The 20,944-nt window shown below is 40.7% G+C and overlaps 1 protein-coding gene across 1 annotated transcript in view; it reads left to right on the top strand.

The window, feature by feature from the left end:
* GARS1 (glycyl-tRNA synthetase 1) overlaps window positions 1-20,944 on the top strand; it is a 41,611-nt gene that overhangs the window by 10,814 nt on the left and 9,853 nt on the right. The window contains exons 4-12 of the mRNA XM_090287052.1: window positions 285-426; window positions 1,611-1,699; window positions 2,061-2,137; window positions 6,897-7,042; window positions 9,167-9,316; window positions 14,342-14,504; window positions 15,516-15,680; window positions 17,717-17,824; window positions 18,535-18,680. Of these exons, the coding sequence (XP_090143178.1) occupies window positions 285-426; window positions 1,611-1,699; window positions 2,061-2,137; window positions 6,897-7,042; window positions 9,167-9,316; window positions 14,342-14,504; window positions 15,516-15,680; window positions 17,717-17,824; window positions 18,535-18,680 (1,186 nt within the window). The remainder of the gene's footprint in view (window positions 1-284; window positions 427-1,610; window positions 1,700-2,060; window positions 2,138-6,896; window positions 7,043-9,166; window positions 9,317-14,341; window positions 14,505-15,515; window positions 15,681-17,716; window positions 17,825-18,534; window positions 18,681-20,944) is intronic.

Genomic DNA, 20,944 nt, shown 5'->3' with positions numbered 1-20,944 from the left:
GAGTAACTTCGTTTGCTTTTAGTTTAGTTTTGTTTTTTTCTAATCCTACTTGAAGTTCTTCATTTGGGTGTAGTAAACAGAATAAGAAGAAGAAGAGCTTTGTAATTTTACCGCTGTCAGCTAGTGGACATAAGGCTGCTCAGTACTGAGCGATTTGAATTATTGACTTTAACACATTTGGGGGAGTATGTGAAGTCTACAGTGTCAGTTTCTCATGTCTCCTTGCCTTCATTTGTTCAGAGTGACAAGGTGAAGTACATGTTTCCCTCGTTCCCTTTTTGCAGGCGTTAGTGGTCTGTACGACTTTGGCCCAGTTGGATGTGCTTTGAAGAACAACATTATTCAGACCTGGAGGCAGCACTTTATCCAGGAGGAACAGATCCTAGAAATTGATTGCACCATGCTCACCCCTGAGCCGGTGTTAAAGTAAGATTTATGGTTCGGGGGCTGAAATTCTGTAACGTGCATATTTAAGTAACATTTTTCTGATTTTAAAAAGCTATCACTGTTTGTTATGAAAATCTAGAAAATAAAGAAAAACATTCACCCGCTGCTCACAGAGAGCCACGTTAAAGTTGCCGTGGTTGTCCTTCCTGTCTCTTCCCTCTGCAGCCCCTGTGTATGTATCAGTGTTAGCAGCACTCTGCTTTCTTTGACATAACACGTGTGATCGTTTACTTCTGTCATTAGATTCCTAAAACATTTTTAATAACAATAGAGTGTTCTCTTCTATGGATGTGCCCACATTATTGGCATTTAAGTTTTTTCTGATTCTTTACTGCACTTAACATCCTGATAGATAAATTTTGATGTATGTCCCTGATTTCTTTGGTATAAATTCTTAGAAATTCTGGGCAAAGGTATGTATACATTTTTAATCACATACTACTATTTGTATTGAAGATTTAATGCAGAAATTTAGATTATTCCTGCCAACATTGTTGAAAGCAGACCAGGATGTTTTGAATATAGAACTGAAAGAGGAAAGGATGTTTGAATATAAAACTGAAAGAGGAATTCTTCCCGTTTTGTAGGTCAGCACTTCATTTAATGTTGCGTCGTAAAGAGCTAATTTTTGCTATTTGCGTCCTTTAGGCTCTCTTAATAATTTCAGCCAATTAAGACAAGATGATTTTCTGATGATGGATGTGAAAGGTCAGGAGAACCTGTTCTTTAGCTGCTTGCTCCACTAACAGGAATTGTTTAGAGAAAAAAAAAACCAGTGTCCTTACAGGTGTCAGAGGCAGAGAACTAAGGCTTATTGTCTATAATGAGGTATAAGTTCTTGGCTGGTGACATTTGCTGTGGTTTGGCCTTTGCTTACGTCACTCTAGTGACAGGTAATGGGATAGGCATGGATTGATTCTGCAACGTAGCACAGACTTTATGACAACTTGTGAAAAAGTGTCCTCTAGCTGATGGCTTTTTCCTACTGGAGGAAGAATTTTCTCTGGCATAGAAAACCATCTACTATGGACGTGTCATTATAGATGTAGGAGTTTCTGTCTTTTAGGCTCAAAGATGTAAACTCTGGATAAACATATAGAAGCGAGGTTGTCTTATGAGGTAAAAATCTATGTGTTAATTTATATGAAAATTTTTTACCTTAGGACCTCTGGCCACGTAGACAAATTTGCTGACTTCATGGTGAAAGATGTCAAAAATGGAGAGTGTTTTCGTGCCGACCATCTATTAAAAGGTATGGGTCTTCCCCTCAGATAAATACCCTTTCAACTAGGATTGATCAAAACAGGATTTAGAGTAAATCTTTCTTAATTTTTTTAATTAAAAAATTTTGGAGGGTGCATAACATATAAAGGCTAAAGAACATGGCTGTTAAGTATACAGATCAAATCCCTTAATTTAAAAAATATGTATACAGATAATTGGAAGTTCTAAATCAACAAAATCAAGACAGTATCATGATTTTTCCCTGTAAAATCAACCAAAGGATTCATATAAGCAAAGAGCATTATCCTGTCCCGCAGTGAAACTCAAAAATGCATTATTCCCTTTTCTGCATTGATTGAAACTGACGTGTGCCCACATTGTTCTTGTAGCTCATTTACAGAAACTGATGTCTGATAAGAAATGTTCTGCTGAGAAGAAATCGGAGATGGAAAGTGTGTTGGCTCAGGTGAGTGCCTGAGAGATGCTCTCACAGCTCCTCAGGTGGCTGCTGTCTTTCTTTCGGCTTTCAGTGACTGTTGAATCCCATATGGTGCTGGCCCAGGCTACCGTGATAGAGAAGTCAAGTTCACCTTCTGTCCCTTATGGCATCTCCTATTGAGTTTTTATTTTCTTCTCTCTCTGCCTTTCATGGCTATTTATTTTAGCCAAAACCAACAAGTTTGGTTAGACAGGCATACAATTTTTTCTCTCTCCTTGGGAATCAGTTTTCTGGATTTAACAGCAAAAACCAGAGGGTGGGGGTGGATGATGAATCGTGTTCAGTGCTCATGTGGAGATTTGGGGGCAGCTGTCTTCATGAGTACTGTCTCGTCAGCCACTTGATCTACTTCTGGTTGCTCCGTTCCCGACTACATGTCATTATTCTTGGGACCCGCTTTTCCAGTTCAGTTTTTAAATTTCTGTGTAAGGTGACACATTTTAGGGGAGACAAGAGACCGTAGAGACAACTCTTCTGACTTTTCCCAGTGTGGGAATACCCTCTGTATCAGAAGTAGTTCTGACCCTTTCTGGGGGCCACAGGCCACCTTAGGACCTGATGAAAACTGCACGTCGTGGCCCCAGGAAGATGCACGTGTCCATGTGTGTGTGTTGCTAATTTCTCACCTGATGTGTGCGTTAAAGCAAAGTCCGTTTCTCCAACACTGTTTGGTTGAGGTCCACCACAGCTCACCTGTAAATTTCACTTACTTCCTTGGGTCAAAAGGAAGCCCAGTGACGTGTTTATCCATGTTTTCTTTACGTTGGTGTGTAAGTACGTGAGGCTGAATGCAGGGCACCCTAACTCTGCTTTTTTTCTCACGAGAATTTACTGGATATTTTTCTACTGTTGCCCTAATTAATTTTTACTGAGCTCATTTTTCTCTTGTGATTTCTAACTTTCCTACATTAGCTGAGAAATTTTCTCCTTTCTCATTTAAATTGAAAACCTTAGTCTGGCAGTTTTGGGTCGCTGTGAAGTAAGTTTTATTCCTTGCCTGAAACTCATGGCTGTAGCATTGTTGCTCATGACTTAGAAAATCAGTTCCTGGTTTTGACACTGTGATAGCTACACATTCATTTCTCACTTCCTTTCTTTTCCAAAGGTATGCCCTTTATTGTTATTAAAAGAAGATATGAAAAGCATATCTAATTACTGCTGAATTACTTTTTTCCCTATTCAGAGTGTTCGACTTACTGAGGCTTTGTGTGTATGTCTTTGATCACAACAGTTTCGTTTATTTCCCAGTAACCTGTCAGGAGCAGGAAGTAACTTGTTGATATTTTATAGTTTGAGCACTGACATTCTGTTTTTTTTGGTTTACCATATCAAATATACATACAGCTGTCCATGTAATTTTCATTGAAAAGGTAGGGACCCATGGGACATGGTCTAGTGTTCAGTCATGGCCCCCGAGGGCTCATGGCCGCAGGTTCTTTCGCTGCTTGAGCACATAATATTTTTTCCACTCCTTAGTGCCTGTGACTCCTTCTCAGCTTTATGAAGCATGATAGTTCCTTTAAAAGGCACCGACTTACCTTTTGTGGTAGGAAGAGCTTCACTCCTGTTCTGTGGATCCAACAGCTCAGAATTAACTCTCTTGTTTCTCCTCTTTATCCATTTTTGTTCACTTATCTCTGTATGTACCAGTTTTTAAAGTCATTTTTAGCTTGTTATTATGAAAGGTTTAAAACATAAAAGTAGAAAATAGTATAACTAATACTTAATGTACCCATCAGCCTGCTTCAGAGTAACCGAATTTTGTTGGATCTGTTCCCTACTCACTTTCTCACCTTTGTCCCCAAATTTTGGGGAAGTACCTCTCAGACATCATTTTATTACATCTGTCTATAAATATTTCATTATGTGATCTATAAAAGACAAAAAAATCTCAAAAATGAACCTCACTACTGTTATTTTGGTAAATATTAATAATTTTTAATATTGTCACATATTTAATCAGTATTCACGTTTCCCTGATTGTCTTAAATATTACCAGGATTTGTTTAAATTGAGATTCAGATAAAGTCCATACTTAGTGGTTGCCCAATATGTTTCTTAAATCTCTTTCAATCTGTAGATTCTTCATATCTTTTTCCCTTATATTTGCATTAAAAAATTTTTTAAGCTGAGACATCTCTTCCTTTAGTGTTTCCTACTCTCTGGGTTTATCTGGCTGCTTTATTTAGTGATGTTTCCTATGTTTCTTTGTTTCCATATTTCTTGTAATTTGGCAGTTGGATCTAGAGACTTGATCAGGTACTTTTGGCAAGATGCTTGGTAAGTGGGAATGCTCTTGGCCATCGGTTCTATGCCTTTTACGTGGATCGAGCTAGGAAATTTTTAAGATGGCATCATCATGAATTCATATTGATATGGGACTTTATTAACCTTAAATCTGTATCTCCTTTACCTACACCAAAAGTCCTAGTGCTCAGCAACACCAGCATAATTATTTATATGCTTTCTCCTATACTATACACATTCATATTATCAGGATAACAATACCAACACTACTATCAACAATACAAATTTTGAAACTAGTTAAAATTTTGTTGTTGTTCTTTTATTTCCAGAGGGATATACCAGTAATGTAAAATTGGAACCATTGTCTCTGAATAGTTCATTCACTAGCTAGATATGTAGCTAGTCTATTATGTGGTTTTAGTTAGAATTTTTAGAGTTTTATTTTTTGAAATTTAAGTTTACTTTATAATTAGGGCAAAAGAATGTTTATAGATCCAAAGTTAAATCTTTAAAATAATGTGTATTCAATAGATCTGGTTTGTCTCCCTCTTCATTCCTCCATATTCCCTTTCCACCCCCACAGGTAACCAGTTTTTAACGTGAAAAACAAACAAACCTTAATTTATTTTTTTAACAGAATATAAACAAAGACATATAGATATTATGTGACCCCCCTTTCTAGCTAAGTGGTAGCATTCCATACATACTTTTCTCCAACTTTCTCTTTTCATATAAAAAAAACTATTTTAGAGCTTGCTGCAGAATAGTGCAGAGTCATACCTCACTCCAGATGGACATGACCTTTCCCACCTTCGCCATTATAGATAGTTCTGCAGTACTTAGCCTTGTTCTGCTATATTTTTGCTGCTGTGCCTTTGGGATAGATTCCTGGAAGTGGGATTGCTTGGCCAAAAGGTACTTGTAAATATAATTTTGCTAAAAATATCCAAATTTCCCTTCTTGGGACCTTAATTCCTTGGAATCTTTTCTTCCTGACTTTTTTTATTATCTCTTCTATTGGAAAGCACTCTATATTCTTTAATTGCCTGGGAGACAGAGATGTTCCATGGACTCTTCGGCTTGACCTCACGTAGGGAGACCCTCTCGTGTCTGTGGTGCTCATCTCTTGAAGTCACTGGAACTCTTTCCTTACTGATCCCATCCCATGGGTAATGGTGCGAATAGGGTACTTAGTGCATTTCCCTTAGAGCTTCTACTGAAGTAGAGCTAGAGGCTTAATTTTTTTAAATTGTTAATTCACATTTGGGACACGTAGTTAATGTGAGTAGGTTACCTTTCTGTGGAGTGGAAATGTCCTTTGGATTATAAGAGGAGAAAATATAAATTTGTTGTAGTCACCTTTTATTGAGTAGATACTGTGTGCCAGGCCCTGTGCTACGTACTTTATGTGTAGTTTATTTAATCTTCATAGAAACCCTTTATAGTTCACATGTAAGTAAACTGAGGCTCAGAGAGGTTAGCTGAGAACTCAATCTTGAGTCACACAGCCCATAAGTGGTAGCACTGGGTGGTTTATCCTGGGTTTTCTCATTCCAAAGCCAGTTCTTATGGCCATACGTTGATTTATCTAACTATTTCACTTCTGTTAAGAGATTTTTAAAAAATTTTAAATACTCTTTACTACTAAATGGTTTTTTGTAGCCACTTGAATTTTTTTAAAAATCTGGGTAGTTTATTTCTTTTTCTTTTTTAAAGACTATTTTCAGAGAGAGGGGGAGGGAGGGAGAAAGAGAGGGAGAGAAGCATCAATGTGTGAGAGAAACACTGATTGATCGCCTCTCACACGCCCCCAACAGGGGACCTGACCCGCAACCCAGGCATGTGCCCTGACTGGGACTCGAATCAGCGACCTTTTGGTTCGCAGGCCGGTGCTCAGTCCACTGAGCCACACCAGCCAGGGCGTCATCTGGAATTCTTCAGTTGGAGGTCATATATCATTTTAGAGGGTTTGGCATTGATCATCAATGCAGAATGTGCAATAAACTGAAAAATGCGGAGGTGAACAAGGCACAGCTTCTACCTTCAGGGAATGGTATCTAGTGGGAAAGGAAAGCTGTATGCTCACTTAACTAACAGACAGGGCAGTGCACCTGACTTAAAATGCCCAGAGTTTTAAAATTCAGCTTCAAAAACGTATTTACGTGGTTCCAGATTCTTGCCAACCGATAATTAGTGCAATGGAGCAAGAAGTATTTTGCTATATCTTTGACTGTGAAATGGTGAATATGTGAGTTTTCAGGCATTCCCAGAAAGACACTTCATTTCTCTGTTGGTAAATGCAAAGTGTGTGAACTGGCTGTGGTGTTAGTATGGATAGCTATCTGCAAGGTTAGGGTAGTCCTGCTGCTCTTATTTGGGGTGAGTTTCAGTGATGGGTAGAGCTTAATGTGTCATGTTTTATTTCATGCCTTATTGTTTCTCAGTCTTTTTACACTGTTTTTCTTGGCCTGTTCTTTAGCTCGATAACTATGGACAGCAGGAACTTGGGGATCTTTTTGTGAATTATAATGTAAAGTCCCCCATTACCGGAAATGATCTCTCCCCTCCAGTACCTTTTAACTTAATGTTCAAGACCTTTATTGGGCCTGGAGGAAACATGCCTGGGTACGTACCACTTCCTGTTTATGTAGCAAAGTTACTAAAATTGCTTGTCATAAGACTTAAATATCAATATCAGCCAAGAAGGAAAAAATTTTGAAAAGTAATGTGTATAAAGTGCAGATAAATATATGAAGGAAACATTATGATAGGCATATTCTTAAATTCTATTTCTTCTAATTCTTTCTGAATATAATTTTTTAGTGTATATGTTGATTTTTGGGTTTTTTTTTTTTGCCATAAAATAAACATAAAAGTCTTTGATCATTATATCTGGTAGTACAGGAAAGACAGATGAAGAATGATTTTGAAAGCCATTGAACTTATGGCTGAAGGAGACTAGAAACCATTTAGTCTAAATCAGCACTGCCTAGCAGACCGCTCTGCAGGGACAGAAATGTTCCGTCATCTCTGCTGTCCAATACGGCAGCCACGTGTGACCTTTGAGCACTTGAGTTGTGCTCGTGCCTCTGAGGAATGGAATTTTAAAATTAATTTATTCTTTTTATCCTCACCCGAGGACATGCCTATTGATTTTACAGAGAGGGAAAGGGGGCTGCACCCCGACCAGGGACTGAACCCGCAACTTTTCAGATTACTGGATGACGTTCCAACCACCTGAGCCACACTAGGCAGGGCAAATTTACTTAATTTTAACTAATTTAAATTTAAACAGACATGACTAGCAGCCCGCCACATTGGACGGCACAGGTTTAGCTTGTTGATTAAAGAAAGCCAGGGCAGTTTGCAACAGCGTCCAGAGCTAGATGCTGTATTTTCGGATTCCTTGTCCGTTGTTAACAAACTTAGTCAAAGCTTTTCCTTTCAAAGCTCCAACTATTTTTTCTTATGGTCTCATTTTAAGGTAAGAGAGAGTAGGTTTTTGCAAGATGAAGCTAAATAGATCATGTTTCCTAGAGTAGAAACTAAAGATTAATAAAAATTAATTGTGACAGAATATATTACTAGAATTACTTTAATAAGACACAGGGTTGATTTGGGATATTTTGTGGAAGAGGCCAAAGGTAAGTCTTTCATTTTGGCAAAACACACAGAGTCATAAAATGAGCCATATCCTCTGATCTGTCATCCCACTCCTAGGAATTTGTCTAAGAGAATAACTCGAAAGGAAAGGAAGCTGTAAATACCAAGGGTGTATAAATTAAAAGTAGAAGTGACTTCTTTTTTCTCTAATTTGAGGATGTTTCAATAAATTATAACAAAGTAGAACATTTTAGTAGACTACTCTGCAGCTGTTAAATATGAGACATTTTTAGTTACTTAGAAGATAGAAAAGTATAAAATAAACTAGAGAATACATAATTTTATACATTTTACTTATAAATATGGGTATAAACTGTAGTTATACTTAGGTGGAATCTGGAAAGGAACACAAAAATTAAAAAGTTGGGTGTTTTATTAGAGTGAGAAGAGGGGTAAATTTTTTCTTTGTTTTAAAGTTGTTTTTGTAAGATGTTTATTGTGAAATAGGCTGTTGGGAACACTCTCCTAGCTGTGCATAGAATATTTTCTGTGAAATTCAGAAGATGGGCAATGGCTCTGATGGTGTATTTGTTTGGCTCTATCTTTAAAATATGGAGAAATACTAGAAGCCTCTGGCTGAAAACGTAAAATACCACAAAAAAGAACTTGACGTGAAAAAACCTTGAAGCTCCGGCTCGGTGTGATGCTGGCGATGAGTGAGCGCTGGTGTCCCGGGGCAGCCCCGCTGGCTTCTCTTCTGCCCCATGGTCACAGTGCTGTATGTGGGCTAACGGAGGTCTGCTTAGGCATGGGTCTGAGTGTCAGACAGATCTAAAGTTGTCACCTGCCTCCACGTAAACGATTTGTCAGGAAGAACGTCAGCTGTTGAAGAGACATGATGGGAGAGGTGGTTATCTGACTCCCTGGGGTGATGAAATGTTAATAAAATGACATTTCTAACAGTAGTAGTGCCATACCGGTTACCTGACACGTTCTCTAATACTTTGATTGAGAGTTAGCGCTGCCAAGGAAGCGATCTTTGTGTGAACAGAGTGTACGTAGGACTTTTAGGATTTGCATCTAGAATTTCAGATTTGTTGGAAAACATGATTTCTTTGTAACAGAATGATTGATTTAAATTTATAGGTACTTGAGACCAGAAACTGCACAGGGGATTTTCCTCAATTTCAAACGCCTTTTGGAATTCAACCAAGGAAAGTTGCCTTTTGCTGCTGCCCAAATTGGAAATTCTTTCAGAAATGAGATCTCTCCTCGGTCTGGACTGATCCGAGTCAGGTACTGCCCTCATTATTCGTCTGGTAAAATTAGTAAATGACCTTGGCATGGACTTGGACACGAGAACTTGCTATTTTGAGGCAATTCTGCTTCCTTCTTCGATGATTAGGTAATGGTTTTCGGCCTACAGAAACCGCATGTTTTTTGTTTGTATCTCCAGATGTAATCTCTGGGATGACAGGTAGTTTTGAGTAACTGAAGTGAATCTGAAGGGAAAGGAAAGGAGGGTGAAGAAGAGCTTAAGCTTCTTCCCTCTCCAAAATGACCTTCCCCCCCCTTCACCGTGGGCTTTGAGGATGCCGGGATCTTGACGATCTAACCCAAGGCATTTCCTGGCCGTGGGTGCTTATAAGTGTAGGGTGAGGTGGGGGCAGGGTGACGGTTATGATAGGAGGACCGTTCCGGGAGAGCATTGCTGGAGTTGGGGTGAGGGTGTTTCAGTAACCAGTTGTGTTCCCCCAGATACTTGGGGAGCGGGGTGCAGCTAGCAGGCTTACCCCTCTCTCCTCATGTTGAGACGTCCTCTGGCCTCTGTTCCAGTGCGCACGCTCCGTCAGATGTATCCAGGCACGTGTGGGAGGGCACGCGGGTACTATTTAGGTACCTTTTTATAGAGAAACTTACTGTGACTTATCTGTTCATGACTTAAGCTTTTTGTGATTCTATATCTCTTCTTATTGATGTCATCTCTTAGGTCAGTAAATTCCAAATTCCATATTACAAAAAGGACATGTAGGTAAACCTAAGTTTCTTAGGCCCCCAAAATATTTCCTGCAGTTTCACCATCCGACCCATTTCCTCTCTTCTTTCCTTACGCGCTGTGATTACAGACTCAGGCACACCCCCTTCCAGCATTGCAACCCCACCTCAAAGCACCCAGCCATTGCTCAGCCTCGTGGTCCCCGTGGCTGCCTCTGAGCAAACGCGCCTGCGCGCCGGCCAGACTCATCTTCAGGCCCGCGGTCCCTTCAGCCTTAGGGTCCAGGAAGGCAAGGCTTAGTGGAGGAAGGAGCTTACCCAACGTAGAGAAGGCGGCTGGGGGGTCCCCTCTGGGCAGTCAGGCAGGAAGATGAGGTCTTCTGAAACTTGACCCAGTATTGTAGCAATGCAAAACTTGTCAGATTTGAGTCTGTTTTATTTCCCAACATTTGGGGTTTTTTGATATCTTTTTTCCCTTTTGATTTTTGCTTTTGGCGGGGGCGGGGTTGGCTTCCCCATTAGGGTTTGCAAGCCTGCTTTCAGAATACTGAGGAGGCTGTGTGAGGCCGACCTTGTGTACAGCCGGTGTTCAGAAGGGGACTCACGAGCAGCTATTGGAATGTCAGGGGCACCACCCCGTAACGTACATGCCGGTCCTGCCACTGTGCTGCTCATCTGAAACTAATACGGAATAATATTTATGTAAACTGTAATTGAAATTGTTTTAAAAAAATTGTAAAGGACCGTGAAGTCAGGCAAAACCCGAGGCCTGTGGAATAAAATGTGGCAAACACCGTAGGAAAACCGGCTCAGCACTGAGGAGCCGTCCCAGGAGCTCCCTGGGGACAGGCCCTTGGGGCCTCCGAACGTTGTGCCGCCTGGTCCCTTGCACCTCACAGCATCCTGCGTGGACTTTGGCGTCTTTGTTAGGTGCCTCTGCCAGATCCTATCCAGAAGTAGACCTGTCTCCCATGAGTCGGTGTCCCCATGGTTTTTATTGTTGGCCTAGGATTTGTTTAGTGTTATGATTTCTTCTTGATGATGTAGTTATCAGGTGGTTAGTTTTTGTATAGCTTTGATTCCTTTTGTTTTGGTTGGGACTAAAGATTGTTCATATGAAATTTTTTAAATTTGAGCTTCGATTGGCTGGTTCTGTCTTCTGGGCCTTGTTAAATGACAAAAATTCTAAAGGTCTAGTTGGCGTTATTGGACAATCCATGAACCAAGTAGCATCCCATTTAGCAAATGCCAAGAAGCTCCACAGAATTATACAGAATAGAAGTTTTTTTAAGCAAGAAAGAGGATGGTAAAAGGAAATTACAAATGACAACAAACTCACAATTATCAACAACTGAGTCAAAAAAATAAAAAGAAAATCCAGCTAAGCAAACCAGAATCATAGCTATGGGGATCATGTGGAGGGTTATCAGCTGGGAGGGGAGAGGGAAGAAATGGGGAAATGGTGCAGGAACTAAGAAGCATAATCAGTTGGTACAAAATAGACAGGGGGAAGTTAAGAACAATATAGGAAAGGGTGAAGCCAGAGAACTTATATGCACGACCCATGGACATGAACTAAGGGGGGTGGGATTGCTGGAGAAAAGAGATGTACCAGGCAGAGGGGAGCAAAGGGGAAAAAATAATTGGGACTACTGGAACAACATAATCAATAAAATATACTTTTTTAAAAAAGGAACTTATTAGCAAAGAATGCCTTGTTTCAGACAAGGTCGCCCTCCCAAGGGCAAAGAAGGGGCCTACTGCTACCTTACTAGTGCTGGCCAGGTAATTCCAGGTTGACTGGTTCAAGGTTACATTCCTGGGGGAGTTGAAAACTATAATTAGGCTACATGTTAGGTCTTGGTGTGCTGACGTGGGGCTTAGCGCAAGTGACTCCATTTTGGGCCTATTGCTTCTTTTTAACAGCCTATATGTATTTTAGTTTCCACGGTTCCAGGTCTAGTCTCTGAACTAAAAAGCAAGAGTCAGCTGGTAAAATCAGCGGTAGTGATGATTTCCATCTCCTGCCCGTGAGCGGGGATGACTTGACAGATCAGATGCAGAGACTTTGGCAGCAGATTGTTTTGGGAATCTGGGCAAGGGTCTTATTTTGATCGGCCCTGCATTTTAGACGCGCTGCTGCTATCGGCCCTGGTATATGCTCTGTGCAGACAGACGTGCTTCCCTGTCTCTCATGCTGCTGTGTCCGTGGAAGATATTTGCAAGTTGTTGAAAGACGATTTAGACTTAGCTACTGCAGGACCAAATAAAAGTTGCCATTGAAAATATAAAATTTAAAAATTAAAGCTTTTGAAATGCATTTTGTGTATTTTTAGACCCATTTAAGTAATTTTTCATTCTAGAACATCTGAGATAACCATGGAAGTGCACTGGTAAATGTGTGTGTTTTAAAGAAGAAAGATTTTATTTTACTCCTGAAATTAACTTAAAACACTTTTCTCTCCACCAGCCACTAAATGGCCATTCAGAGGAATCTCTTAGGGAAGCCATTACTATGTGCATGTTTATTTCATCCTCATGCAATTAGCTTGTTCAACTCATGCCCTGTCATCTGCTGTGAATAGCACTTTGCATAAGAAGCTGTCACTCTAAAGGAACCAGCTGCGTGGTGCCATTATCAGTCATTTACTTGTTCAGAGCAATCAAAACGAAGAAGTCAGACTACTGTAAAAGCTATTTCAATTCACTATTAATTTCCCAGTCTTTGAAAAGTCAATATTGGGAGCTTCATTTAGTGTATATTTATCAGACTTGCTAATGCTTTAAGCAGAACTGTTTTCTTTAGAAGCCATTTCATTTCTTTTTGTGTCTGGTATTTGCTTAAGTTTTCCTGGTTTTAAAAACTATCAATACGTTCTTTGAAAATTGTTTCTCATTAAAAGTAATAATCTTTTGTAGTTGCAGTTAGTGTCATAGGGAAAACAGATGGGTAGTACTTCACGTGATAAAAACAAGATTATATTCAGGACCGTTGCAAGAGGGGAAGAGACCTCAGGATAGAACAGGGTTCATTTCTGAATACAGTGGTCCCCCGATATCATCTGTGGGGGTGCGGCCCAAGACCCCGGCGAATGCCTGGAACTGCAGATAGTGCCGAACCCTGTATCCACTGTTTTCTGTACATACATACATATCTGTAATCACTTTAATTTATCAATTAGGCAAAGTAGAAGGTTAACAACAATAATGGATAATGAAATGAACAAGTATAACAATATACTGTAATAGAAGTTATACGACTGGTTTCTCTCTCAAATACCTCATTGTACTGTGCTCACCCCCTCCTGTGATGACTGAGATGATGTGGTGCCTGTGTGAGGAGACGCGTGAGGGGAATGACAGGCCTCGGGATGGAACGCTGGGCACCGTAAGGGTGACACAGGCACTGCGATGCCATGACAGTCCACCCGATAACCACGAGGCTCCGAAGGGACTGTCGGGCAGGCAGTGCGTACAGTGTAGAGGCACTGGGCAAAGGCATGATTCCCATCCTGGGCAGGACAGAGCGGAAAGGTGTGAGGTTTCATTATGCTACTCAGCATGGCATGCCGTTGAAAACTTAAGAATTATTTATTTCTGGAATTTTTGATTTAATATTTTCAGACCATGGTTGACTGAGGGTGACTAAATTGTGCAAAGCAGAACGGCAGATAAGCGGGGACCACTGTACAGCCTGGGCAAGTGGGGGTGTATCGCCGAGGAGCTGGGTGGCGGTCAGTGGACAGGGAATTACTAAAAGCGACAGCAGAGGATGGGGATTCTGGCTAAGGTGACCTGACCTAACAGGATTCTTACTGAAGGCGGCCAGGGTGAGCAGACGTCACCTAGGGATGGCGAGGATGACAAGCCTGATCAAATAGCTAGGGTGCCCAGACAGCAAGGCAGGTGGTTCTAGCAAATCTGTCTTAGCGGGGTTCTTGCTAAAACTGGATTTTACAAGGAGCTGCACAGATGGGCCTAGGAGAAGGTTCAGAAGACCGATTGAAGTTTGGTCAAGGAAAGAATCTTTGTCACTAGACAGAAGGTATTAATACTTGAGAGAAGTTTGATTGTATTTATTTTTTTATTTAAAACTATTTAAGTGAATAGTAAAGTTTTCATTAATACAGTATGGTTAAAATTAACAACCACCCAGACAAACCTAATCCAACTTCTTTCTTAGGCAAACAGTTTTCTGTTTAGTGGTAAGAGGTTCCTGTAGTATGCAGGCCTACATCATTATAGAATGAGGCTAAAAATAGGGCCTCGTATGTTGCTTTTTATAGTTAAGCATACAGCTTTTGTCCTTCATGTTTTTGCTTTCAGAGAGTTCACAATGGCAGAAATTGAGCACTTTGTGGACCCCAGCGAGAAAGACCATCCCAAGTTCCAGACCGTGGCAGACCTCCACCTTCGTTTGTATTCGGCCAGAGCCCAGGTCAGCGGCCAGTCTGCTCGGAAGATGCGGCTCGGGGATGCTGTGGAGCAGGTAAGGGTCCCTGCGTAGCTCAGGTGAGGTTGGACCTGCTCAGGGTTTGTAGCCTTAGCAAGTTCTGTGTCCTGGATGACAAACTCTTTTATTTTAGCAGCCATTTTATTATTCGTTTTTATACAGTATGTATTATACACTGTTATTCTAATGGCAGGGAATTACCTGAACGTGGCAGTTTGTGGGCCATGGGGTTAACATGGAAGAGAGTGTTTAGAAGACCACTTGGAAAGAGATCTTGGTTTGAACTGCTTTTGAGGGAACGTCTTGACTCACCAAGAGCAAGCCCTCTGGATTTTAAACTCTTCTCTATTACCCATAGCAATTGGGAGAAAGTCTTATATATAATAGAATTTCTCTATTTGCCTGTAGAAACGTGGGAATGAAAACTTTTCTAACAGTAGCTGCCTAATTGCCCTGGGGAACAGTGAGCTTCCTGCCCCTGAAAATATTCAAGTAGAGGCCGGGTGATAGGTAACCTGCTGGCTGCTTTCCAGAGGGCTAATTATTTCTAAGATCCTTCCTTCCAGTACTAAAAGAGTAAGATGATACATACTGTATGGGGCTCACCTATTTCAGTGGATGAGAAGACATTAAATCCCCTCAACATGTTGTATTACTTTTGTTAATTCAGAAGGAATGTATTTGTCATTCCTTAGGGCCCTTGTTGTACATGTCGTTTTTAGTATTTTATAGTTAGAAGGCGTAAGGTTTTGTTGGCCCAGTGAGCATGGTAGAATAACTTCATGTTGAATAACGCCATTATTATCAGCTTGTTAACTTGACATTAACCCCTATAAAAATAGCCAAGATCACCGGCTGGGCTTTGAGATTATTCTGAAAGCTGGATGAATTAGCTTACTTTGTGTTTCAGGTGTTCTTCAGATTATGTATGGGTAACTTAGTGGAAGATGGTACCTTCACCTTGAAAAGTGTTTAATATGTTTTTTTTCCTTTCTCCATGCTTGCTTGCATAGTTATTTACTGTTTTGTTTACTTATTTACTTTCAGGGTGTGATCAACAACTCAGTGTTAGGCTACTTCATCGGCCGCATCTACCTCTACCTCACCAGGGTTGGAGTGTCGCCAGACAAGCTCCGCTTCCGCCAGCACATGGAGAACGAGATGGCCCATTACGCCTGTGACTGCTGGGATGCCGAATCCAAGACGTCCTACGTAAGCAGAGCGGACTGGCTGCTGGCGTGCCGTTTGCACGTTGTTCACTTAGAAGCGTGGATGTCAGAGTTGCCTGTTGTGTGCTTTATGTCAGAGCGGGACAGAAAGAAAAGAGATCTTTTCCTGAGCAAACCAGAGAAAGCAGGTGCCCCTGCACGCTTGTGCGTGGGCTCCTCTGTGTCCCAGGTGGAGAGAGAGACAGATGGGGGAAGCGGGGGGAGAGGTGGGAGTGGAGCCCTGGGGTGCGCAATGTTGCCAGTCCTGTGCCTGAGTGCAGTGAGCAGCGAAGCCGGGCGGCCCCCCTCCTGACCAGGGCCCCAGCAGTCACGGGCAGTGGTGGCGGAGTGGCGGAGAGCAAGGCAGAGGCTCTTTGCTGGGAGGGCTAGTTGGGGATTGGGGGACACCCTGGTAGGTCCTGATCTCTTGTTTAGGACCCGGGCTGCCTGGCTCCGCCCCACGCTCTTAATTAACCGTGTGCTCCGTTGCTTTAGTGACCCTTCCACAGTCCTGCTCGTCCTCCTCTGAGAGCCGCAAGAGCAGTGGCCAGGCCTTCAAGGACTGGGGATCAGAGAACATAAGTCTTGGGATGGAAGGCACAGCATGGTGACTGTAGTTAACGATGCTGTATTGCATATTTGGAAGTTGCTAAGAGGGTGGATCTTAAAAGTTCTCATTACAAGATAAAAAGTTCTGTAACTGTTAGCGGTGATGGATGTTGACTAGACTTACCACGGTGATCCTTTTGCAAGCTATACAAATATTAAATCATTACATTGTATACCTAAAACTAATACAACATTATATGTCAATTATTCCTAAATTTTTAAAAGTTAAAGAAAAACATTTTACAAAGATGATGTAGGCCTAGCATTGCGACAAGGCTACAGGGTTTTGTGTAGGGTCGTTAGCAGACAGGGCGAAACCAACCCAGAAGCTCCGAAGTAGCAGAATCTAAGGGCAAAGGAGAACGCCGTTAAAAGCTAAGACTTTCTTTTAGTGTGCTTCATATTTAATGTTTTTTAATAAAAAATAGTTACCAATACAGCTAATGCTGTCCCTTCTCTCTTCCTTCTCAGAGGTACCCACTGTCCCAAAGCCAGGTGCCATTCTCAGGCATGTTTTTGTAGTTTACCTTTTAGCACATACGTACGTTAACTAACAGCTCTGGTACGTGGTGACCCCTAAGTTTATACATTTAAGAATATCAGTATACGAGCTGACATCTTAGTGAGCGTCAGGTGATCAAGTCGCACGTTTTTAGGCTTCGTTCTTTAGTTCCTATTTTGTTGTTTTGTTGGGGTTTCTGAGGTTATAGTTTCTAATTTGCTCTCTTTATTCCAATTGCTCTGTGGTAACATGCACTTGGAAAACTCATGATGGCTGAGTTTTCCCAGACTCTTTGGATCGAAGGCAAAAAATAAATATTCACGAAAACTACCTAGATACTTACTACAATGAGCCTTTTACCTCTTTTGGTTTTATTCAAATAACAGGTTCTAAAGCGTCTTTGAAAACAATTTAGATTGTGCTTTTGAAAAGTGTCACAGGTGTTAACGAGAAGTGGCACCTGGCACCCGCGCTGTGTTTAGGCTTTGTTCTGTGACCCAAACGTTCCCTGCTCTTAACCGACTTTTCTTTTCTTGGGCAGGAAACAGCCTTTTAGCGAGTTGTGGGAGCTGTGGATGCGTCATCCAAAAATGCATAGTGGTTTCTGCTGGATTTATCTCAACTCCTGGCCACGAATTTGAAACAAATCAGTTTTTTTCCCCTAGGTTCCCATTTTATTTCCTCAATGATGTCCTAGAAGTTGTTAGTTGACCCACACTCACAGCACGACAGTAAGAAGCCTGCTTGCTGTGTGCACGTGTGAGGAGGTTTCCTAGGGCCATCGGCTGAGCATGTGCGAAACCATCCCCACTCCGAACGGTTACAGAGGTTGAGCGGAGAGCCTGCAATCGAGTTAGTGACCATCTGCAGACAGTCGTGAGTGAATCCAGGGAAAAGAATCAACGTTCTTATCTGTTCTGTCTTCTTAGGGCTGGATTGAGATTGTCGGATGTGCTGATCGGTCCTGCTATGACCTTTCTTGTCACGCGCGAGCCACCAAAGTCCCCCTTGTAGCAGAGAAGCCACTGAAAGAGCCCATATCCTTTCTAGTTACTTCTCAACTCAGGACCAAAGGGTAAACATCTTGGGAGTAGATAAGTCCAGGTCTGTACCTTGTTCTTGGGTAAACTGAGATGCTTGCTGTTTGGGGGTAACCCTTACTAAGCCTGTTAGTTCACCCATCCCACTGCCCCTTTCCTATTCTCTCCACTTGGAATCTGTCATGTGCCCACTCCATGTTTGGTTCTTAAAAGAAGCATTTTCAGAATAATGCTCTAAATGTCTCTCAGGGTGTGGACCAATCTTTCTCAGCCATTTCCAAAATGCATTTATGCCCACCTGCACCTACCTGCATACCCTTTACACAAAGAGTACCTGGTGAATGCTTTCACTATTAAAAGATGAGTGCCACTTTATGGTAGGTAAAAATAATAACTTAGCTCCCTTGTTATGTTAATCGACACACTAGAAACTTCCTTCCTTTACCAGACCGTGAAGTTGTGAGCTGGTCTTAGAGCTAGGCTAGTGGTGTTGGGACATTTTAGAAATGAAGAAATTATTATCCGAACTCATTATGCTATGTATTGGGTTATATTTCTAATAGGCAATTTCCCTTTATCTCACTGTAAGTTTGAAAAAGGTCTGTATCGATGGTGTTTACTTATGTTGAATGATTTGTGTTTCTCAAGAGCATTTCCCGAAATACTGCGGCAGTTCTGTATTTCTGGATTCCTTGACTACTCCATACAAAACAGTCAATGTTGTTCAGTTTGAACCCAATAAGGGGGCAATCGGCAAGACGTATAAGAAGGATGCGAAGCTGGTGATGGAGTACCTTGCCATCTGTGATGAGTGTTACGTCACAGAAATGGAGAAACTGCTGAATGAAAAAGGGTAAGATTTAAGATTGGACTTTTACGTGGGCTTCAGGCAGATACGTCTTCTCTGCCAGGTTCTGAAAATTAGGGTGAGATTAGTGTCTTCAGAAATTCTTTGCAGGTTAGCACTATCTCTTGGCTACAGTTAAAGGCTGGGTTTGTAGAGATTTAGGTTTTAGAGTCGGAAATAGGTTTGAAATGGACTATGAAGATCATTTTTCTTTCCCAATAACTTTCTTAGAGGCAGAGACTCATCCAAGGTACTGACTGAAGAAGGATTAGAAACTACAGTAGTCCCTCTCTATATCTCAGTTCACTTATCGTAGCCTCACTGTATCGCCGGATTTTTAAAAATATTATATTTAATTATTTATAGCGAATTTTTCACTATGTTGTGGGATTTTGCGGTACTGTATACGTATGTTGTTAAATTATGTAGGTTTCAGAGTGTAGAATAAATGTAAGATTCCTACTTCACAGGGGGTCTGGAACGTAATACCCGCGATAAGTGAGGGGATACTGTATATCTTATCTTCAAGTCAATGCTCTTTTTGAGCTTTGGAGCAGTCTCCGTAATACTTTTTAGCATAAATATAAAAATAGTAGAGAAGAATCTTCAAAGGAATACAACAAAATTCATCACAAAATGGTGTAAAATTTATTATGTCTGGCAAACAAAAATTTGTGGACATATGAAAATGTTACCCATAATGAGGAGTTGATCAAAAGAAACACCCAGAAATGACAAACATAATGGAATACATAAGGATATTAAATCAGTTATTATAAATATGCTTTGCATGCTCAAAGATGCAATGGAAAACATGAACGTGAGGTGAGAAATGGAAATTTATATAAAAACAACAAATGGAACATCAAGAGGCAGTATCTCAAGTGAAAACTCAAACTCACTGAATGGGGTTAACAGGATATTTAACATTGCAGGTGAACCTTATTGAACTTAAGGTAGTGACAGAAACTATTTAAAATAAGGCATGGAAAAAGAGACGGGGAGAAAAAAGTGTTTCTTGGGACAATATGAGGCAGTCTGACATGTAATTGCAAGTCAAAGAGAGCAGATATACTGCAAAAATATCTGAAGATACATCAATAGCTGAAAATTTCCCAATTTGATGCAAACTCTAAACCCAGAGATTCAAGAAGTTCAACCCCAAGCAAAATAAACAAAGAAAACCACATAAAGGCACATCTCAATCAAATTGCTGGAAACCAATAATGAATAGAAAACTCTTTAAAGTGGCCAGGGGAGAAAAGGCTTATTACATTAAAAGGAGCAACGATAAGAATGGATAGAGTTCTGAACAAAAACTCGGCAAGCCATGGTACAGTAGAATAAAAAATTTAAAAGTAATTACCGACAAAAATCCTAGACCCAGCAAAAATATCCTTCAAAAATGAAGAGAAAACGCTTTCAGCCCAACAAAAGCTCAGAGAATACATTGCCATCAGGCCCACACTGCAAGAAATGCTCAAGGGCCTTCTTCAAGTGGCAGTGTGGGAGTTTAGATCTACCCAAAGAAATCAAGAGCTCTGGGAATGCCAAGTATGTGGGTAAGTAGAAATGACGTTTTCATTGATTTCTTTGAAATGACATCTCGATTTCTTTAAAAAATAACAGACTGTTTAAAGCAAAAGCAATAACAATGTAGTGTGAAACTTATGACATGAGAACTAAAACGTATTCATCAGTTACTCAAAGGACGGAAGCAAAATATTGGGAATATACCATTGTAAGGCGTGTATATTGTATGTGAAGTGGCATATCATTTGAAGGTAGACTGTGATAAGTTAATAAAAGTACATTTAGTAAATTCTAGGCAATTACCTGGAAAAGAAAAAAACATATAAAAACCAAAGGGATATAACTAATAAGCCAATAAAGGAGATAAATGGATAATAAAAAATACTCCAGAAGACAGAAGAGGAAAAATGAACAAAGAACAGATAGGACAAATACAAAATAACTCAAGAGATGGTAGATTTAAACTCAACGGTATTGATAATTACACTAAGTATATGACCTAAACCAATGGTTTTCAACCCGTGTGCCGCAAGAATTTTTAAAACATGCAATACCTGACTAGTCGGAGGCACTGACCTCTGTTCCCTTAGATTGTCAAAAAATGACAATGGCCACCACAACAGTAGGAGTCTGGTGTGAGTACCCTTCCTTGAACCATAAATATGTAGGTCATATAATAGAGTTGCATCTTATTGGTCACATTACCTACTAAGGTTACGTTTCATTGGTTACTTCTT

The sequence above is a fragment of the Furipterus horrens genome, unplaced genomic scaffold, assembly GCF_987537825.1.
Source record: "Furipterus horrens unplaced genomic scaffold, mFurHor1.1.pri manual_scaffold_9, whole genome shotgun sequence".
NCBI classification, from domain to species: Eukaryota; Metazoa; Chordata; class Mammalia; order Chiroptera; family Furipteridae; genus Furipterus; species Furipterus horrens.
Note: the sequence above shows the minus strand (reverse complement) of the source record. Positions and strands in the feature narration are given on the sequence as shown.